The sequence below is a fragment of the Heterocephalus glaber genome, unplaced genomic scaffold (assembly GCF_053883595.1).
Source record: "Heterocephalus glaber isolate CG9 unplaced genomic scaffold, H.glaber_assembly_v1.0 deba00000347, whole genome shotgun sequence".
Lineage (NCBI taxonomy): Eukaryota > Metazoa > Chordata > Mammalia > Rodentia > Bathyergidae > Heterocephalus > Heterocephalus glaber.
Genome location: NW_028258143.1, coordinates 46,217,772 through 46,238,098, shown reverse-complemented (window position 1 = coordinate 46,238,098; position 20,327 = coordinate 46,217,772). Strand labels below are relative to the sequence as shown.

Sequence of the window (20,327 nt, the reverse complement as noted above, 5' to 3'; positions counted from 1 at the left end):
TTGTTTTCATCTAGAACTTGAAGAATCCAGGCAGAAATGCCCACCCTGTTGGTATAAGTTTTCCAACATTTTCTTAATCTGGGACTGTTCTCCATATTGGTTAAAAGTGAAACACATTGTCAACCTGGTTGTGATGGACCCATTTGTTGACCTGGCTATCACCATCTGTATTGTTTTAAATACTCTTTTCATGGCCATGGAGCACTATCCCATGACAGAACATTTCAATAATGTTCTTACAGTAGGAAATTTGGTAAGCATATTGGAAGGTAAATGTGCTCAAGTCTTCAAATTTTCTGTTTTGAAACTATTTACATTTAATAGCTGGTAGCACTCTTTCACTATTTCTTTATGAGCTACCCTGTCATACCTCCTGCCCCCACAAATGGGAATTAACCCTACTTATTGCTAAAAACAATGCCACTTAATGTGTTGCAAAAACTAAGGGAACAGTAGGCATAGACAGAGTGTACTACTCAAAAATTCAACACTATATATTCTGCAACCTTTTCAACATGTAGAAATAGTTCATAATTAAAAGACACATGTTGTGAAATGATAGTATCAGTCTCACTAACTATAGAAGGCAAAAATAATATACTGAGTCTTTTTTCTTCTTAGTCATTATCATTGCAAGAAATAATTTAACAAATTTAAAATGTCTCCAGTTTTTTCACTTCTAGGAGGTAGGTAGTCTAAGTACTGTTTTATCCATTTACTCTATATCAAAACCATAAAATACTAAAAATCAGGGGTACATTTTGGGTATTACGTGATTAGCAAGGCCATTTTGTTGAAGGTTGGTACTTCTTTCCTTTTTTGTGCTTCAAACATAAATTATTAAAATGTTTAGCAGTTGGCACAATTTAGGAATATGAGTTTTTATTTGCTGAAAAGAAGATCTTTCTAAAGTAATTCATACATTTCCCATATTATTTTGTTGACGACTTAGAATTTTTGTGTGTATAACATATAATAAAAATGATAGTAATGCATATTGTAACAATATTTAAGCGTGTATGCTAGCTCTCTGACTTGAGGGAAATGGATATAAACTTACAAATAAATAAAGCTATTCATCGGCATGTTTGTCAATATCTGTGTTTTATGAAATCTGGAGGAAAAGACAATTTGATGTTATGGAAAGAATACTACCAAAAATAGAATATTTCTACTCAAATCCAAGTTTTGCCGATTTCTAGTTATATTATGTTGGTGAGTCATTTCACACATTTTTAGACCTTAATTTCCTCATCTGAAAAGAAATAATTATAATATTTACATTACTTCACTTATTAGAGCATCTTTGAGGATAAAATGAAGTAATGTATTTGAGAATTCATCAGCTATAAGTTATTGTACAAAGTTGTTAGTAATACAATCATTACTATGAAAGTAGCATAACCATTGCTCTAAGAGCAAATATTATGTTATAATATTTATCAATATTTCATGGAATTAGAGTAATTTTGTTTTGATCTTAGGTTTTCACTGGGATCTTTACAGCAGAAATGTTTCTGAAAATTATTGCCATGGATCCTTACTATTATTTCCAAGAAGGCTGGAATATCTTTGATGGTTTCATTGTGACGCTTAGCCTGGTAGAGCTTGGTCTTGCCAACGTGGAAGGATTATCAGTTCTCCGTTCATTTCGATTGGTAAAAAAACAAGACAACAGAGCAACAATAACCACTTTTTTTAACAATCAATGTTCTTGCATAGGATTGCCATAGATTTTACAACATAACCATTAGCATTTTAAATTTCATGTTTCCTAAGTGAGGAAAAATGTATTTCCTCTTATTTATAAAAGCTTTTATTCCTAAAAGCAAAGTGAAGTTTATGTATGAAGTTTCCCATATTACTCAGTTATAATTCTGATTAGTTATTGTTTCTACATGAAACTTATAAGGTGGAAAAGTATAAGGTAGTGCAGATATTGTAAGAGTTTCAACTTGGAATGGGCTAGGGGGAGACGCTGAGGATTGCATGCATGCTAGGCGCATATTCTACCACTGAGCTAGACTTCTAATTCTAAGAGATTCCATTTTAATCATGATTTCTTGGTAAACTTCAATACATTTAATACTTGTAATGATCAAAATTACATATATATTAATTTTTTCATTTTCCAGCTCCGAGTTTTCAAGTTGGCAAAATCTTGGCCAACATTAAACATGTTAATAAAGATCATTGGCAATTCAGTGGGGGCTCTGGGGAATCTAACCCTGGTATTGGCCATCATCGTCTTCATTTTTGCTGTGGTCGGCATGCAGCTTTTTGGCAAAAGCTACAAAGATTGTGTCTGCAAAATTGCCAGTGACTGTAAACTCCCACGCTGGCACATGCATGACTTCTTCCACTCCTTCCTGATCGTGTTCCGCGTGCTGTGTGGAGAGTGGATAGAGACCATGTGGGACTGCATGGAGGTCGCTGGTCAAGCCATGTGCCTTACTGTCTTCATGATGGTCATGGTGATTGGAAACCTAGTGGTATGTACTGATGTAAGATGTGCATTTAAGATATATATTAGTAGCATATAGAATGGTGACCATTTTACCCCAAAACTTTATAATTATTAGTTTTAAATGTCTCTTACCTTAGAAATGTAATATTAACATTTGTTTATATTTTCATGTGTTTTAAAACACAGAATATAGCATTAGCTTACAATTTTAATACTCAATTTCATTTTATCAGTCATTTCAGCACATTTGTTATGTGAAATGCAGTGAAGTATCTAAAGGGTTATGCTGGGATCACTTCAAAAATTCAAAGCCAAGGGAGAAAGAAGTCTGTAATTTACATATACATATGTACTACACATACAGCATTAGATGAAAATCAGATAAAAGACTTGCATCAAAAATTTTTCCTAATTCTACCTCTGGAAGAATATATATCTTCCAAAAATCAGAAAGGAGAAAGTTTTTACGATAACTACACATGTCACTAACTCAGATGTATGCCCTTGCAAGTAGAGAAAACAATTACAAGTCATAGACAGTACACTCAATCAGTGCAAATTGTATGTTTGAAGGAGAGACAGAGAGACAGAGACAGAGACAGAGAGAGATGGAGACAGAGGGGGACAGAAGGAGACAGACAGAGACATAGACAGAGGCAGAGAGAACAACATTGCCTGGCTGTATATGATTAAAAGGTATTGCTTCCAACAATGTTCACAATGACTATGCCATTTTCTTATCCATTACTGAAATATAGAATTCAGTCATCCTATGTTGTGTGGCAGATGCATTAGCCAACCTAGGTTGGCCAATTGTCTAGTGGTTCTAAGTAAAATGAAGCATAGCTCAGATGACATGCTAATATAGTAAGCCTTCTTTCTCTTTCTTAAATTTGGAATGTTACCATTTATAGTATGGTAATATAGAAGTATATTCCAAAAGGCATGTACATTAATGTGCCACTCTCATGGAAATATTAGGGGTTATTTATACATAGTTCTCTTAATTAGTCAACACTGGAGTACAAGAAAGAAGCACAATGTGTTAAGGAACAAATGTAAATGTCTATTTTTAATCTTAGTCCTTAATCATAATGTTGAACAATAATGGAGACTTTTTAAAATTAACATTCAATTTAACATCTGCCTATCAAAAAAGAAAGTACAAATTATGCATTTAAATGTATAATTTCCATTATTAATTATTTTAATGATTTTTAAGTTTAAAACTCTTATGCAGAACATATGTAAATCTGTTTTCTTTTACTCAGACATTTTTAAACTTAATGATATTGTAGGTCAGCTCATTCGACTACATTTTAAAAGTGGGAAAACTTGTAAGCAAGAGAAAACATGTCTCTGCCTAGCTATTGAACTGGGCAACAAATTCAAAGAACCAAAACTGAGGGGGAGGATATGGAATTGGGAACAAAGCCCAGGGCCTCTTGCTTGATGAAAAGCATGTGCTCTTCCACTGAGCTGTATCTCCAGTCTACCAAAATTCTAGTAACTATTCTGTCATGTGACCTTTTAATCTAGTCTTACAGTTTCCTTCAAATTTAGAGGAATAAGTAACCATGGTATGATTGTCTTTATACCATGGTGAAATTATAATCATGGCTTTATTGTTTTTCAGGTCCTGAATCTCTTTCTGGCCTTGCTTCTGAGCTCATTTAGTGCAGACAACCTTGCAGCCACTGATGATGACAATGAAATGAACAACCTTCAAATCGCTGTGGATAGGATGCATAAGGGAATAGCTTATGTCAAGAGAAAAATATATGAATTTATTCAACAGGCTTTTGTTAGGAAAAAAAAGATTTTAGATGAAATTAAACCACTTGATGATTTAAACAACAAAAAAGATAGTTGTATGTCCAACCATACAGGAGAAATTGGGAAAGACCTTGACTATTTGAGAGATATAAATGGAACTACAAGTGGCATTGGAACTGGCAGCAGTGTTGAAAAATATATTATCGATGAAAGTGATTACATGTCATTCATAAATAATCCCAGTCTTACTGTGACTGTACCAATTGCTGTAGGAGAGTCTGACTTTGAGAACTTAAACACAGAAGACTTTAGCAGTGAATCAGATCTGGAAGAAAGCAAAGAGGTAAGATTCTATAAATATGGATAGGTATAAATTTACACATATGTATTTATGATCCTATATTTTCCATCTAGAATTCTTTTTTTACCACCACTTAAAATTTTATTTCATTGAAGTGCCAAAAAATGTAAGGTCAGGAAAATGATTAATACATCAAACAACATACTAATGTGTGAATTTTTCTCATTTTTAGTAAAAGATATATGTTAGATGAACAAATGATACAGTAAATGAACAAATCTCATCATTATACAATGATTTAATCCTTACAAGCTGGAGAAGAATGTGCAATTATAACTTTTCAGATAAGAAATTTAGTTTAAGGGAGTTTAAGGTCACATAACTGGTGGAGAGTGGAGGTGAAACAAGGCCTCAGAGCTCTTGTCTGTAAGCTTTGTGTACCTTCTGCTGCATCACATTAGCCCACATACTTAAAAGCGAATTCTAACAACAAAGTATTGTCTTCATACCACCTCTCCTTAAAATTACATTTTCCTATGTATTAATCTACTTGGCCTACCATAGCCAAAACTAGCTTTCGCACATTTGTGGAAAGTGGAAAAGCCAAGATCTAGGTGCCAGCAGAGTCAGTGTCTGGTGAGGGGTCTGGCATTGGGTTGAGATGGCCACCTTCTTGTTGCATTTTCATGTGGTCTGTCCTTGGTGTACAAACATGGAGAAACAGTTTCGGTGTATCTTCCTCTTCTTATAAGAGCACTGCTCTTATTGGATTAGAACTCCATCCTCATGAATGCATAAACTTGTATCACCCTTTTGCAGGGTTCAGGCAAATGCAGCCACACTGAAGGTTGGAGCTTCATTGTTTGAATGGAGGGTCCGACTGAGTCCATAGCAACCCACTTAGAAGTAGCTAAAACTCTAATGAGTTTACAGACTGTCCCTGATTTACAATGGTTTGGCTTACTATTCTTCAGGTTTACATTGGTGTAAAAGTGATACATATTCAGTAGAAACGATACTTGAAATTTTGATCTTTTCCCAGGGGCAGTGTCATCCTCTCTTGCTGTGCTGGCCAATGGCTCTGAGCCACAGCACCCAGTTGACCACACTCTTAGGAGAGTAAACAACTGATATTCTGCAGTGTACTGAATGATGTTCAGTAGGTTAGGTGTGGTGCATGTATTTTTCACTTATGCTATTTCTAAATTACTATGGATGCATTGGGAGGTAACTCCATTGGAAGTTGAGGATCATCTATATAAGCTATTTCAAAAGAAATCTAAAAGAAAATACTTTCACTTCATAGTGTTTAGAAATGTTAAAAATGCCCACTTTTTAACTGATACAGTCTAAATTTTTTTGTTGTTGTTGTTACCAGGGATCAAACTCACTCAGGTCCTTGTGCTTGCAAGGCAGGTGGCAGAATCACTGAGCTAAATCCCCAGCCCTAGTCTAAATATTTTTGAAAATCAAATACATCAAAGACATTTTACTGGGGGCAAAATTCTAATAGAATATCACCATATCCAAAGGAAACAACATTGCATTTTGATAGTTATTCACATCAGATGCCAAAAGCACATGAAATTCTTTTGAGTTATTGTTAAATATACTCCTTTAGAAGTGATCCAAGTATTTATAATGAATCTCTGAATGATGAGATCACCCTTTATTTTTTATTTGTTTTTTTGTTTGTTTGTTTGTTACTTTGTTTTTTGGTACCTGAGATCGAACTCGGGACCTTGTGTTTGCAAGGCAGGCCCCTGAACCACTGAGCTAAATCACCGGCCCCACCCTTCATTTTTTAGAGTAGAGGGCTAATAAAGCTACAAGCTTCTAACTTGACTCCAACCTGAGGACCTGAGGGCTTTACAGGTATTTCCATTTTCTTAAATTAATTTTATTGGTACATTTTAGGTATACGATATAATGACATTCATCATTGGAAATTTGCACCTTTACATAATCTCTCTTGATTCTTATTTTTTCCCCATTCCCCTGCCCTCCCTTCAACCCCTCCATTCCACACTATTTACAAAGACTTTGTTTCCATTTTTTAATTTTCTCATATTAATTACATTCCCTTCTTTCCTTCCCCCTACCCCTTCCGCTTCCCCTACCCCTTTGCCCCTTTTCTTCCTATTTCACATTATCTATTATACCTTTTAATCCTTACTGACACTTTAAGGTTCTCACAGTAGAGAAACTATTCAGTATTTACACGTATGTCCTATTTATTTCACTTAAGAGTATCACTTCAATGTGCATTCATTTAGCTATAAATGTCTCTAATTTCTCATTCTTTATGGCTTAGTAGTACTCCATTTTATATAAAAACAAAAAAACCACATTTTCTTTATGCAGTCTCCAGTTGATGGGCAATTGGGCTGCTTCCAAGTTTTATCTATTACAGATTGTGCTGCTATGAACATGAGTGCACGTATATCAGTGTGGTGTGATTCTTATAATTCTCTGGGGAAGATACCCAGCAGAGGAATAGCTGGGTCAAATGGGACTTCCAGTCTTACTTCTTTGAAGAATCTCCATACTGATTTCCACAGTGGTTGCACCAGTCTACACTCCCACCAGCAGTGGAGCAGGGTTCCTCTTTCCCCACAGCCCTGCCAGCATTTGTTATTGGTTGATTTCATGATAACAGCCATTCTTTCTGGGGTGAGGTGAAATCTCAGCCTTGTTTTCATTTGCATCTCTCAAATGACCAGTGATGTTAAACATTTTTTCACATGCTTATTTGCTATTTCTATTTCTTTGTCTAAGAAACATCTCTTCATTTCAGATGCCCATTTTTGGATTGGGTCTTTAAATTTGAGAGGTCTGATTTTTTTTAAGCTCTTTATAGATTCTAGATAGTAGATCTTTGTCTGAAGAAAAGCAGGTGAAATTTTTTTCCCACATTGTGGGTTGTCTCTTCACACTGTTGGTGGTTTCTCTTGCTGTGCAGAAGCTTTTTAATAAGAAGAGATCCCACTTTTTGATTGTGCTAGTTCACAGGCAACTCAGGTTTTGTTCATAAAATCTTTTCCTACACCAATGTCTTCAAAAGTTCTACCTAACCTCTATTCCAGCTGGTTCAGCATTTAGTTTTAATTTTTAGACCTTTAATCCATTTTGATTTTAGTTTAGTGTATGGTGAGAGATATAGGTCTAGTTTTAATCTTTGGCAAGTTGAAACCTAATTTTTGCAGCACCGTTTATTAAAGAGGCTGTCTTTCCTCCAGTGAGAGCATTTGGTTAGTTTGTCAAAGATTAGGTGGCTGAGAGTGTCTGCAGTTGTTTCTGCATCTTCTAATCTGTTCCACTGACCCTCAGGTCTGTTTCTTTGCCAGTACCATGCTATTTTTATCACAGTGGCTTTGTACGGTAGTTTCAAGTTGGGGGTTGTTATACCCCCTGCCATGTCTCTGTTGCCTAGAATTGCTTTTGCTATTCTAGGTCTCCTCTTGTTCCAAATAAATTTTTGTATAGTTTTCCCAAGGTCTGTAAACTATGCTGCTGGGATTACAATTAGGATTGCATTGAATCTATATAGCAGTATGGAAGTATGGCCATTTTCACTATGTTAATCCTTCCTACCCAGGAGCAAGGGATTTTCTGATATTGTCTTCAATCTCCCTTTTCAGAGTGCTATAGTTTTCAGAGAAGAGGTCTTTGATTACTTTCGTTAGGTTGATTCCTAGGTGTTTCAGTTTCTTGGATGCTATTGTGAAAGGAATTGTTTGCCCTATTTCTCTCTCAGTGAGTCTGGTGTTCATGTAGAGGAAAGCTACTGATTTTTCTGTGCTGACCTCGTATCCAGCTATTTTACTGAATTTGGTTATTAAGCCTAGAAGACTTTTAGTGGAGTTCTTGGGGTCTTCTATATAGAGTATCATGTCATCTGCAAATAATGACAATTTGATTTCAATTCCTATCTTTATTCTTTTTATTTCTTTCTCTTGTCTAATTGCTTTGGCTAATGTTTCCAAGAATATATTGAACAGGAGTGGTAATAGTGGATATCCTTTTCTTGTTCCTGATTTTAGTGTGAAGGATTTCAGTTTTTGACCATTTAGTATGATAGTGGCTGTTGGTCTTTCATAGATGGCTTTTATCAGATTGAGGTAGAGACTGCCTATTCCAATGTTTTGTAGGGTTTTTATCATAAATGCAAATTGGAGTTTGTCAAATGCTTTTTGTACATTGATTGGGATGATCATATGGTTTTTGTCCTTGGCTCTATTGATATAGTGGATTACACTGATTGTTTTGCATATGATGGACCATCCCTGCATCCCTGGGATGAATCCCACTTGGTCAGGGTGTATAATCTTCTTGATGATCTTGTGCATTCTATTTGCCAGTATCTTATTAAAGATTTTTGCATCTATGTTCATTAGTGAGACTGGCCTATAGTTCTCTTTTTTGGTTGAGTCTTTCTGTGCTTTGGGGATCAAGGTGATGCTTGCTTCCAGGAATGAATTTGGGAGTATTGCTTCCCTTTCAATTTCTTTTTTTTTTTATTAAATTCTTTTATTGGTACATTGTAGCTGTACAACACAATTACATTTCTCATTGGGAATTGTACCTTTACATAATGCATCTTGGTTCTTATTTTTTCCCCATTCCTAGCCCTCCCTTCACCCCCTCCACCCTTCCCTATTTACAAAGACTTTATTTCCATTTTTTCCGTTTCTCATCATTTTTCCTTTCCCTTCTTTCCTTTCCCCTGCCCCTCCCACTACCCCTACCCCTTTGGACCTTTTCTTCCTATTTTACATTTTCGATTATTCATTCTAATCATTGGTACATTTTAGGTATACAATATAATGACATTCATCATTGGAAATTTGCACCTTTACATAGTCTCTCCTGGTTCTTATTTTTCACCCTTGCCCAGCCCTCCCTTCAACCCCTCCAGTCCTCCCTATTTACAAAGATTTTGTTCCTATTTTTCCATTTTCTCATATTAATCCCATTCCTTTCTATCCTTTTGTCTAGCCCTCCCACTTCTATCCCCTTTGCCCCTTTTCTTCCTATTTCACATTGCCTATTATACATTTAGTCTTTATTTACACTTTCAGTTTCTCACACCAGAGAAACTATTTGGAATTTATTAATGTGTGTCCTATTTATTTCACTTAAGAGTATTGTCTCAATGTGCATCCACTTAGCTATAAATGTCTCTAATTTCTCATTTTTTATGGCTGAGTAGTACTCCATTTTATTAAAAAAACACATTTTTTTATCCAGTCTCCAGTTGATGGGCATTTGGGCTGTTTCCAAGTTTTAGCTATTACAAACTGTGCTGCTATGAACATGGGCACACAAATATCACTGTGGTATGATTCTTTTAATTCTTTGGAGAAGATACCCAGCAGTGGAAGAGTGGGGTCAAATGGGACTTCCAGTCCTAGTTCTTTGAGGTACCTCCATACTGATTTCCACAGTGGTTGCGCCAGTCTACACTCCCACCAGCAGTGGAGCAGGTTTCCTCTTTCCCCACAGCCCCGCCAGCATTTGTTATTGGTTGATTTCATGATAGCAGCCATTCTTTCTGGAGTGAAGTGGAATCTCAGCCTTGTTTTCATTTGCATCTCTCAAATGACCAGTGATGTTGAACATTTCTTCATGTATTTATTTGCTATTTCTACTTGTTTGTGTGAGAAATGTCTGTTCATTTCAGATGCCCATTTTTGGATTGGGTCTTTAAATTTGGGAGGTCTGATCTTTTTAAGTTCTTTATAGATTCGAGATAGTAGACCTTTGTCTGAGGAAGAGAGGTGAAGATTTTTTCCCACATTGTGGGTTGTCTCTTCACACTGCTGGTGGTCTCTCTTGCTGTGCAGAAGCCTTTTAATAAGAAGAGATCCCACTTGTTGATTGTTTGTGCTAGTTCATGGGCAACTGAGGTTTTGTTCATAAAATCTTTTCCTACACCCATGTCTTCAAGGATTCTACCTAACCTCTGTTCCAACTGGTTCAGAGTTTCTATTTTAATATTTAGATCTTTAATCCATTTTGATTTTAGTTTAGTGCATGGTAAGAGATACAGGTCTAGTTTTATTCTTTGGCAAGTTGAAGCCCAATTTTTCCAGCACCATTTATTAAAGAGGCTATCTTTCCTCCAGTGAGGGTGTTTGGCTCCTTTATCAAAGATGAGATGGCTGAGTGTGTCTGCAGTTGTTTCTGCATCTTCTAATCTGTTCCACTGGTCCTCAAGTCTGTTTCTTTGCCAGTACCATGCTGTATTTATCACAGTAGCTTTGCAGTAGAGTTGCAGGTTGGGGATTGTGATAGCCCCTGCCATGTCTCTGTTACCTAGAATTGCTTTTGCTATTCTGGGTCTCTTCTTGCTCCAAATGAATTTTTGGATTGTTTTCTCAAGGTCTATGAAGTATGCTGCTGGGATCTCAAATTGGAATTGCATTAAATCTATATAGCAGTTTTGGAAGTATGGCCATTTTCACTATATTAATCCTTCCTACTCAGGAGCAGGGGATGTCTGTCCATTTTCTGATATCATCTTCAATCTCTCTTTTCAGAGTGCCATAGTTTTCAGAGAAGAGGTCTTGGATTTCTTTCATTAGGTTGATTCCTAGATATTTCAGTTTTTTGGATGCTATTGTGAAAGGAATTATTTGCCCTATTTCTCTTTCAGTGAGTCTGTCATTGGTGTAGAGGAAAGCTATTGATTTTTGTGTGTCAACCTTGTAACCAGCTACTTGACTGAATTTGGTTATTAAGTCTAGAAGACTTTTGGTGGCGTTCTTGGGGTCTTCTATAGAGAGTATCATGTCATCTGCAAATAATGACAATTTGGCTTCTTCATTACCTATTTTTATTCCTTTTATTTCTTTCTCTTGTCTAATTGCTGTGGCTAATGTTTCCAGAACTATATTGAGCAAGAATGGTGATAGTGAACATCCTTGTCTTGTTCCTGATTTGAGTGTGAAGGATTTCAGTTTTTGACCATTTAGTATGATAGTGGCTGTTGGTCTTTCATAGATGGCTTCTATCAGTTTGAGGTAGAGACCAACTATTCCAATTTTTTGTAGGGTTTTTATCATAAATGCATGTTGGATTTTGTCAAATGCTTTTTCTGCATCTATGAAGATAATCATATGTTTTTTGTCCTTGGCTCTATTGATATAGTGTATTACATTGATTGATTTGCATATATTGAACCATCCCTGCATCCCTGGGATGAATCCCACTTGATCAGGGTGTGTGATCTTCTTGGTGGTCTTCTCCATTCTGTTTGCCATTATCTTATTAAGGATTTTTGCATCTATGTTCATTAGTGAGATTGGGGTATAGTTCTCTTTTTCAGTTGGGTCTTTCTCTGCTTTGGGGATCAAGGTGATGCTTGCTTCCAGGAATGAATTTGGGAGCATTGCTTCCCTTTCAATTTCATTGAAGAGTTGAAACAGTAGTGGCAGCAGTTCCTCTCTAAATGTCTTGTAGAATTCAGCAGTGAAGCCATCATGGCCCAGGCTTTTCTTCGTTGATAAGTTTTTAATTACATTTTCAATTTCATTGGTTGATATTGGGTTGTTCAGAATTTTTAGGTCTTCTTCGTTCACCTTTGGTAATTCATATGTATCTAGGAATCTGTCCATTTCTTCTGTGTTGTCCATCTTATTGGTGTATAGGTTCTGGAAGTAGGTATTGATGATCCTCTGTATTTCTGCTGGGTCTGTTGTAATTTCACCCTTTTCATTCCTAATTGCATGGATTTGGGCCTTTTCTTTCCTTTTTCTGACAAGATTGGCTAAAGGTTTGTCAATTTTGTTGATTCTTTCGAAGAACCAACTCTTGGCTTCATTGATTTTTTGTATCATTCTCTTAGTCTCCATTGCATTGATTTCTCCTCTGATCTTTATAATTTCCTCCCTTGTATGAGCTTTGGGGTTGTCCTGCTCTTCTTTTCTAGAAGCTTGAGGTTCAGCATCAGGTTGTTTAATTGGGCTTGTTCTGTTTTCCTAATATGCATATTCACTGCTATGAATTTCCCTCATAAGACTGCTTTTATTGAGTCCCGTAGATTTCGATATGTTGTATTGTCATTGTCATTTAATTGAAGGAACTGTCTGATCTCTTCATTAATTTCCTCTGTGACCCATTGGTTATTCAGAAGTGTGTTGTTCAATTTCCACATGTTTATGACATTTTTTGATTTTCTTTTGCTACAGAACTCCAATTTCATCCCACTCTGGTCTGATAATATACAGGGGATAACTTCAATTCCTTTGCACTTACTTAAACATGTTCTATGTGTGAGTATGTGGTCTATTTTGGAGAATGACCCATGTGCAGCTAAGAAGAATGTGTATTCTGATTTTGTGGGGTGGAACACTCTGTGAACATCTGTTAAGTTCATTTGTTCAAGAGTTTGATTGAGTTCTAGTATTTCATTACTTATTTTTTGTCTAGTTGATCTATCTATTTGTGACAGCGGGGTGTTGAGGTCCCCCACTACAAGTGTATTAGTGCATATATGACTTTTCATGTCCGTTAGTATTTGTTTTCTATAGTTGGGTGCACTAGTGTTTGGGGCATAGATATTTATGATTGTCATCTCTTCCTCTTGGATTGTTCCCTTTACAAGGATGTAGTGTCCTTCTTCATCTCTCTTAATCAGTGTTGGTTTGAAATCTACTTGATCTGCCAAGAGGATAGCTACTCCTGCTTTTTTTCGGGTTCCTGTCACATGCAGTATTGTTTTCCACCCTTTCACTTTCAGTCTATGAGTTTCCTTTTGAATGAAGTGTGTTTCTTGTATGCAGCATATTGTTGGATTTTGCTTCTTGACCCATTCTGCCAGTCTATTTCTTTTGATTGGTAAATTGAGACCATCAACATTGATGGTTATAATTGATATATGTTGACTTATCCTTGTCATGACTTTTTCATTTTGTTGAATTCTCCCCCTTTGCATTTAATTTCTTGTTGTGCCCAATGGAATCATTTTGCTGGACTTCCTGGGGTTCTGATCCTCATTGTCTTTTCCTAGGATATTGTCTAAAATTTTTTGGAATGCTGATTTGGTATTCACGAAGTTCCTAAGGTGCTCTTTGTCACGAAAGTATCTTATTTCTCCATCCATTTTGAAAGATAGTTTTGCAGAGTACATCAATCTGGGTTGGAGGCTGTTTTCCTTTAGAGTATGAAATACATCACTCCCAGCTCTTCTTGCCTTTAGGGTTTGTGTTGAGAAGTCTGCTGTGATTCTGACAGGCTTTCCTTTATATGTGATTTGTTCCTTTTCTTTAACTGCTTGTAGAATTTTGTTCTTCTGTAGGGTTTCTGGAATCTTAACTATTATATGCCTATGTGTAGTTTTGTTTTTGTTTTGGGTTTTTTGTTGTTTTTTTTTTTAATCAATGCTAGTTGGAGTCCTATATGCCTTACTTATGTGTATGTCAAATTTTTTTCCCCTCCTTGGGAAGTTTTCTGCCATCACTTCTGTGAACAGTTTTTGTTACGTTGTCTGAACTCTCTCCTGTTTCTTCATTGACTCTGATTAGTCTGTTATTCTTCTTTGCATCGTCTAGAAGCTGCTGGATTGACTTCTCATGGTCCCTTACTATTTTAAAGCAAATTTTCTTTTCGTGGTCACTTATTGCAATCTTACCTTCTATATCTGAAATTCTGTCCTCACATTGGCTCATTCTCCTTCATAAACTTTCAATGGAGTTTTTAATTTCCTGGAAATCTGTTTTCATCTTCTTTTATGGATTCCATTTGTTTCCTATGTTGGTATTGCATCATGTTCCTCAGCTCCTCTATTTTTTTATCTGTGTCCTCTCTAGAATTATTAATCATATCTTGCCCTATGGGGTAAATTTCTGCTGATGTATGAATAATTATTTCTGATTTTATTTTTTCCAGATCCTCTTTCATTGCCAGATCAGGGAATGCAAGCGGTTGAGTATCAGATTGTTTCATCTCATTTCCCTTTGGGTTTGCTTTAGGTGATCTGGAAGTCTGGTTTTGAGACTTGTTTACGTATCTTCTCATTTCTGTGGGGCGGGGGGTGGGGCGGAGATGTGTCTGCTGGCGCCTGTGTGCCTCATCTCTTTGGTGCCATGGGCAGTGGTATGGTAGCCTGGAAGGTTCACCTCCTCTGTTCTGGGGGCACTTCTGCTCCTCTGCACTGGCAGTGGTGGTAAGGCTGCCCAGAAGATTCACCTCTGCACTGGGGTCAACTCTGCTCCTAGGTGCTGGAGGAGGTGGTTCAGTGGCCCAAAAGTTTCACCTCTGCACTAGGGGCATCTCTGCTCCTCTGCACTGGGGGCAGTGATATGGTGGCCCGGAAGGTTTACCTCTTCTGTGCTGGGGGCACCTCTGCTCCTTGGCACTGGGGGCAGTGGTATGGCAGCCCAGAACATTCACCTCTTCTGCGATGGTGGTACCTTTGCTCCTCTGAGCTGGGGGCACCTCTACTCCTTGGTGCTGGGGACGGTGGTATGGTGGCCCAGAAGTTTCACCTCCTCTGCCATGGGAGCACCTCTGCTTCTTGGTGCTGGGGGTAGTGTTACAGCACCCCAGAAGGTTCACCTCCTCTGCAGGTATTTCCATTTTGTGTAGCGAGAAAAGTTCAGAGATATAATAGTAGATCAATCCTAGTCACATTTCTCATGTACATGAATATGGACTTTGGGAAAAAAGTATAGATTATTTTATAAAACACTATGGAATTTTTCAGGATTTTTAATATGAATATTATTTTAGTTCAGAGTTTGCTTATTAAGAGATTTGGGTGTTGCTAAGGAATCAAAGAGTGGCTGATTTTTTGAAAAATTTTTGTCTTCACATTTATAAAATTGGTTCAGAACTTCTGTCAAAATAAATTTGGTAATATTCCTCCTAGTCTGGATTTGTCTTGAATCTTTAGACCTACATTTAATATTTGATGAAGAATAATATTTAATACATCCTATCTTTTCAATGTAAAAAGGAGAAAAGAAACTATTTTAGTGCAAAGACCATCTATAAGAAATAATTTTCTGCAAAACTCTAGCAGATTCATACCTTTAATGTTTTTGTTTGTGTTGGTCATGGCTGAAAGCAACGCTGATGTCTTAATAAAGAGACTACCTACTGAACCACTGGACCCAATTGTCCTTCATTGTCTGTAACTTTTCAGAGCTTGGAACACTACATTAATTGAAATTCTAAATGTTAGGATAGTAGAAACTTTAGAGATAAAATGTTCCCCAAGTTATGAGTCATGGTCCCCTGAAAATCTATTTTTTGGTTCAGTAATTTTTAAAATCTTTAGCAAAATAGAATGGATTCCACCACTGCACAGGACATGGTATAGGGAGGAGTATTAATAAATGAGCTTTTGCTTCCTGTACTAAACTTTAATGCATTATCTAATTTCAGGGCACCCCCTGCACCCATAGGTTGTAGTGCCTAAAGATCAGGAGTTCTTAAGTTTGAAAAACACTGTTATTCTCTTTGAAGGTAGTGATCATGAATTCTTTTTGACTACTGATAGAAGGGGCCACTTCCTCTTATAAGGCTCAAAAATACAAGGCACAGATCATGGATAATAAATAATGAGTTTCTGGAGTTCATAATCTTACTTAATGACATAATGTTTCTTAATACCTATATATAAGTGCACATAGCTCTCCTTTTAGATTATGGCCTACTTATGCATGATTAGTACAGAGTAGGCACTCAGCTCAAACTGTTCCAGCTTTTGCAACTCTTCTTTTTAAAATTTTATTTCAAAATTTTAATGTTACATATATTTATGGGGTACAGTGTGATGTTTTAATACATGCATATACTATTTATAATCAAATCAGAGTAATCAGTATATTCATAAGCATAGATATTTATCATTTCCTGTTATGGAGCATTCAAATTCTCTCTAGCTGTTTGAAAGACACATTGTGTTGTCCAGCTATAGTCACCCTACTATGCAATACAGTATCAGAATCCATTCTTATCTGACTATAACATTTTATTCCTTGAACCAAACTTTGTACGTATATCCCTCCCCCTACTCTCTCAAGCCTCTGAGAACCACTATTTTGCTTTCAATTTATGAGATTAACTTTTAGATTTCACATAGCAGTGAGATCATGCAGGATTTGTCTATGTCTGACTTATTTCCTTTAATATAATAATATAATAATAATATGTCCTGAAGATATTAAAGGATGAACGTATATGTGAAAAAATGCTTAATATCACTAACCCTTACAGATATATAAATCAAAACTGCACTGAGATATCATGTAACCCCAGTGAGAATGGCTGAATTCAACTCTTAATAGAATCATTTTGAATGATTATCATCACACTCTGCTGAGAGTGTAGTTCTTTTTCCCATGATTTTGGACATGTTTCTCTTTATTCAATTAATAATGAATTAGATTTTGTTGTTTTACCTTTGTTATCTATGTTATCTTATCAATTATATTTGGTTTCTAAGAAAGTAACAATCTTTTATCTTTTTCATATGAATTTTAGTTGAAATGCAATTCAGTCTCACCCAGTTAAATTTGTAAATTAAATATTGAAACGTTTTTTCACTGTTATTACATTTCACTTTCTTTCATTCATGGTTGAATTCAGCTTTCTGTAAATCCTCTTTTAAAGATTACCATACTGACTCAGATTTTTTGACTCTTCCACTTCATCATTTCTTCCTCCTTGTTCAGAAATAAACTCAGAATTGTTGCTACTCATTCATCCTTTACATTCCATTCTGTCATCACAACAAAGCAGAATTTATATATTCTGCTTCTAGTGGGATTAAACTATTGCTAATGCCTCCCAGAGTGAAGATTCTTTATTCTCAATAATGCACCCTATGGCTTATTTAAGTAATCTCATCATTTTCTGTTTTAACCTTTATTCTTTTTGTCTGCTTCATTATTCAGCAGTTACTACATGGTAGAGAGGAGATTAATCAAGGAGGTAATGGGGACACTGATAAGCCATGACTGTACTTATAAATTTTTTCTTTTTTAAAAAAAATAACTCTCAAACATTAAATATGAGTTTTCATACTGGAACAGTACTGACTCAAAATGCCTTTTTTCACCACTATTATATCTTCCCATTTGATTATGTTAATGTTTTCATTTCTAAATTTTAATGACTTTTATCTACTAGGCCATTATAATACCCCAGACATTATATTGTGGCTAAATTTAAAAGTGACTATTGTTATCCCTACTCTGTGCATGTTTTAATACATGTGAGGCCATAGCTATAATGTTGTTGGTAAAAACTTATACTTGAGCCAGATGTTGGGTAATATAATTCCATTTTAGCTACCTACTGCGTAACCCTACTTAGCTATCTATTCTTTGCTTTTCTCATCTCAAAAATAAGGATCATATAAAATAAGATAATAAATGTGATGTGCCTAGAATAATGCCTGACATATAGTAAGTATTCAATAAATTGTCATCATCATTACTATTACCAGTAGCAATCCCAACAGTCTGTTTCATTAAGTTTCCTTATATGAACTCCTTGAAATTATTTACTATTCAGCCTTTTTTATTGTCTGCCATCTATCCACTATAATAAATTATTTTACATGTTTGTCTGGGAAGAGTGATAATGTGTGCATTTTGTGTTTAATTTAAAAATTATTTCAATTAAATTCTTATAAAGTCTTTAAAATATATAAGAAAACTTTTTTCTGAAGGACATTCCATTCAGACAGGATACATATGCAAGAATCTAGAGACATGAAGCAAGAGGGGATGTTTAGAAACAATTAGTAATTTGGAAGTGCCAAGGAATAAAGTCTCAAGAGATGGGGTTAGAGATGTGGATAAGGAGTGGATGGTCTCAGTTTCCAGAAATCTAAGCATAGGCTGGTAAGGAGAGTCACGGTAATGTGGAAGTTCGTATTTGCTTTGCCTCCCCCACTAGAGGTACACTCGCATCAGTGTCCCTCATGCCAGGACAAACCCGAGGGCTGCTGTACCTCTATCTTCCTCCTCTTGGTCTCCAAATGAAGAAGAGGCAGAACATAGGTCTCATTTCCTCATCTCTTTAAGTCTCAGGTGACATGAACTCACAAAGTACAATCAGATACCTTGAGGAACTGTTCTGAAACCTCAAAAAGTTTCTTGACACATGCAATAGTAATAATAATGGCCAGCTAGAAATATAGATTTCTTCTCAAAGTTAACAACAAAGAATGGTGATGTAGACAGATTTTGGAGAGCTTTGAAGTTTGACAAAACTGCTGAGAGTTTACGAAAGACAATATAAACTCAAACCTACCCAATTTGAATGTAAGTTTCTTTGGTTATTGATCATGTTTTATAGAAATTTTATCTTCTGAAACAGCTTCTTCAATGTTAGATATATAATAAGTGCTCAATAATTTCTTGAATGTTGGTTGATTTATATGGATACTAGACTAAGTTTGGTAGGCTTAGCTTTACTCTGGGAAAATCACTAATTCTCCATTACTGATTTATTTTTGCAGTATGCAAACTCCAGAACAATGAGTGAAAATAGCCAGGATAATGACTTACCCTAGGCTAGAATCCAGGTAGTCCATTAATAGAGTCTCTGCATTTAACCACCAAAGGAAAACAATGGTACTGGGGATTGAACTCAGGGCCTTCACACTAAGCTACATCCCCAGCCTTTTGTATTTTTATTTTGAGACAGGGTTTCATTAAGCTAAATTGCCTGGGCTGCCCTCAAACTTGAGATCCTTCTGGCTCAGCCTCCAAGAATTCTGGAATTACAAGCATGTATCAGCTAAAATTTTTCTTAATAATATCTTTTGCGTTTCATTGAAATACCTGATATTATTTACTGAAGAACTAAGTATAGTTGTGTGCTACAGGTTTGGTGTTAACTACCAGTTGTTCTTCACTAGACATAGGTTAGTGGCATGCATCAGGGCCTCTCACTCAGTCTTAGGAGATATTCTCCTTGGTTACTGGCCAGCATGTTAGGCTGATCTGATTCTGCATCCCACATTGTCTTGTGGGAGGTCTAATTCTAATTATAAAGCACTTAGTCTTCCAGAGTATTTCAAAGTTGTGCTTCAGGAACATACCCTTCTGGGTTTAATGCTGTCTAGAAGAGTTTTCTAATCCTTAGGAAATACATCCATGGTTGCACCATTAGTTTCTGAGGTACCTGAGAATAAAGAAAACAATAACAATATCTTAACCTTATGTCCACAACTCAAATAAAATATTAAATGAATGACTAAATAAATGATGAACAGTTACTTCCAATTGATTCCTCAACTATACACTGGTGTTAACAAGTGCTGCTTTTGTTAGCTGGTGCTGCTTTGCTGGTCCTTTTATTTAATACTTTCACCCTTACTACATGAGTTAAGGACTATAGGATGTTTTCAGCCTAAGCACATGATCTCTGAGTGATAGCTACTTGCTTTCCAGCCAGAGAATTTACAACTCACTAGTGGAAATCCATTTTCTTTTTCTCTTACATCTGCTCAATTACCAGGAGTTGCCAAGTCCACCCAACCTTGTCTGCATCTCCCTTTCATCTTCCAAATGTCAGATCTCCACAGTCTTAGGTTTATTCTTACAAACTTGGGTGGGTCTTCTATATTATTACTCTCCCTATTGTAGTCTCTATACATGATCTTTCTAAAAGGCAAATTGGACATAGCTCTTTCTTCTCTAACCATTTAGGAGCTGCAGGATACTTAACATGGCCTACAAATACCTGCAAAAACTGACTATCGCTAACCTGTTCTGATTCATAAAATACTACTCCCGATTCTTTCTACATAGTTACATT

The 20,327-nt window shown here is 36.1% G+C and overlaps 1 protein-coding gene across 13 annotated transcripts in view; it reads left to right on the top strand.

The window, feature by feature from the left end:
* Positions 1-20,327, top strand: part of Scn1a (sodium voltage-gated channel alpha subunit 1) — a 171,950-nt gene that overhangs the window by 116,840 nt on the left and 34,783 nt on the right. For all 13 annotated transcript variants that reach the window (XM_087199801.1, XM_087199833.1, XM_087199806.1 and 10 more), the window contains 4 exons: positions 15-253; positions 1,485-1,658; positions 2,136-2,492; positions 4,104-4,586. In XM_087199801.1, coding sequence (XP_087055927.1) covers positions 15-253; positions 1,485-1,658; positions 2,136-2,492; positions 4,104-4,586 — 1,253 coding nt within the window. The remainder of the gene's footprint in view (positions 1-14; positions 254-1,484; positions 1,659-2,135; positions 2,493-4,103; positions 4,587-20,327) is intronic.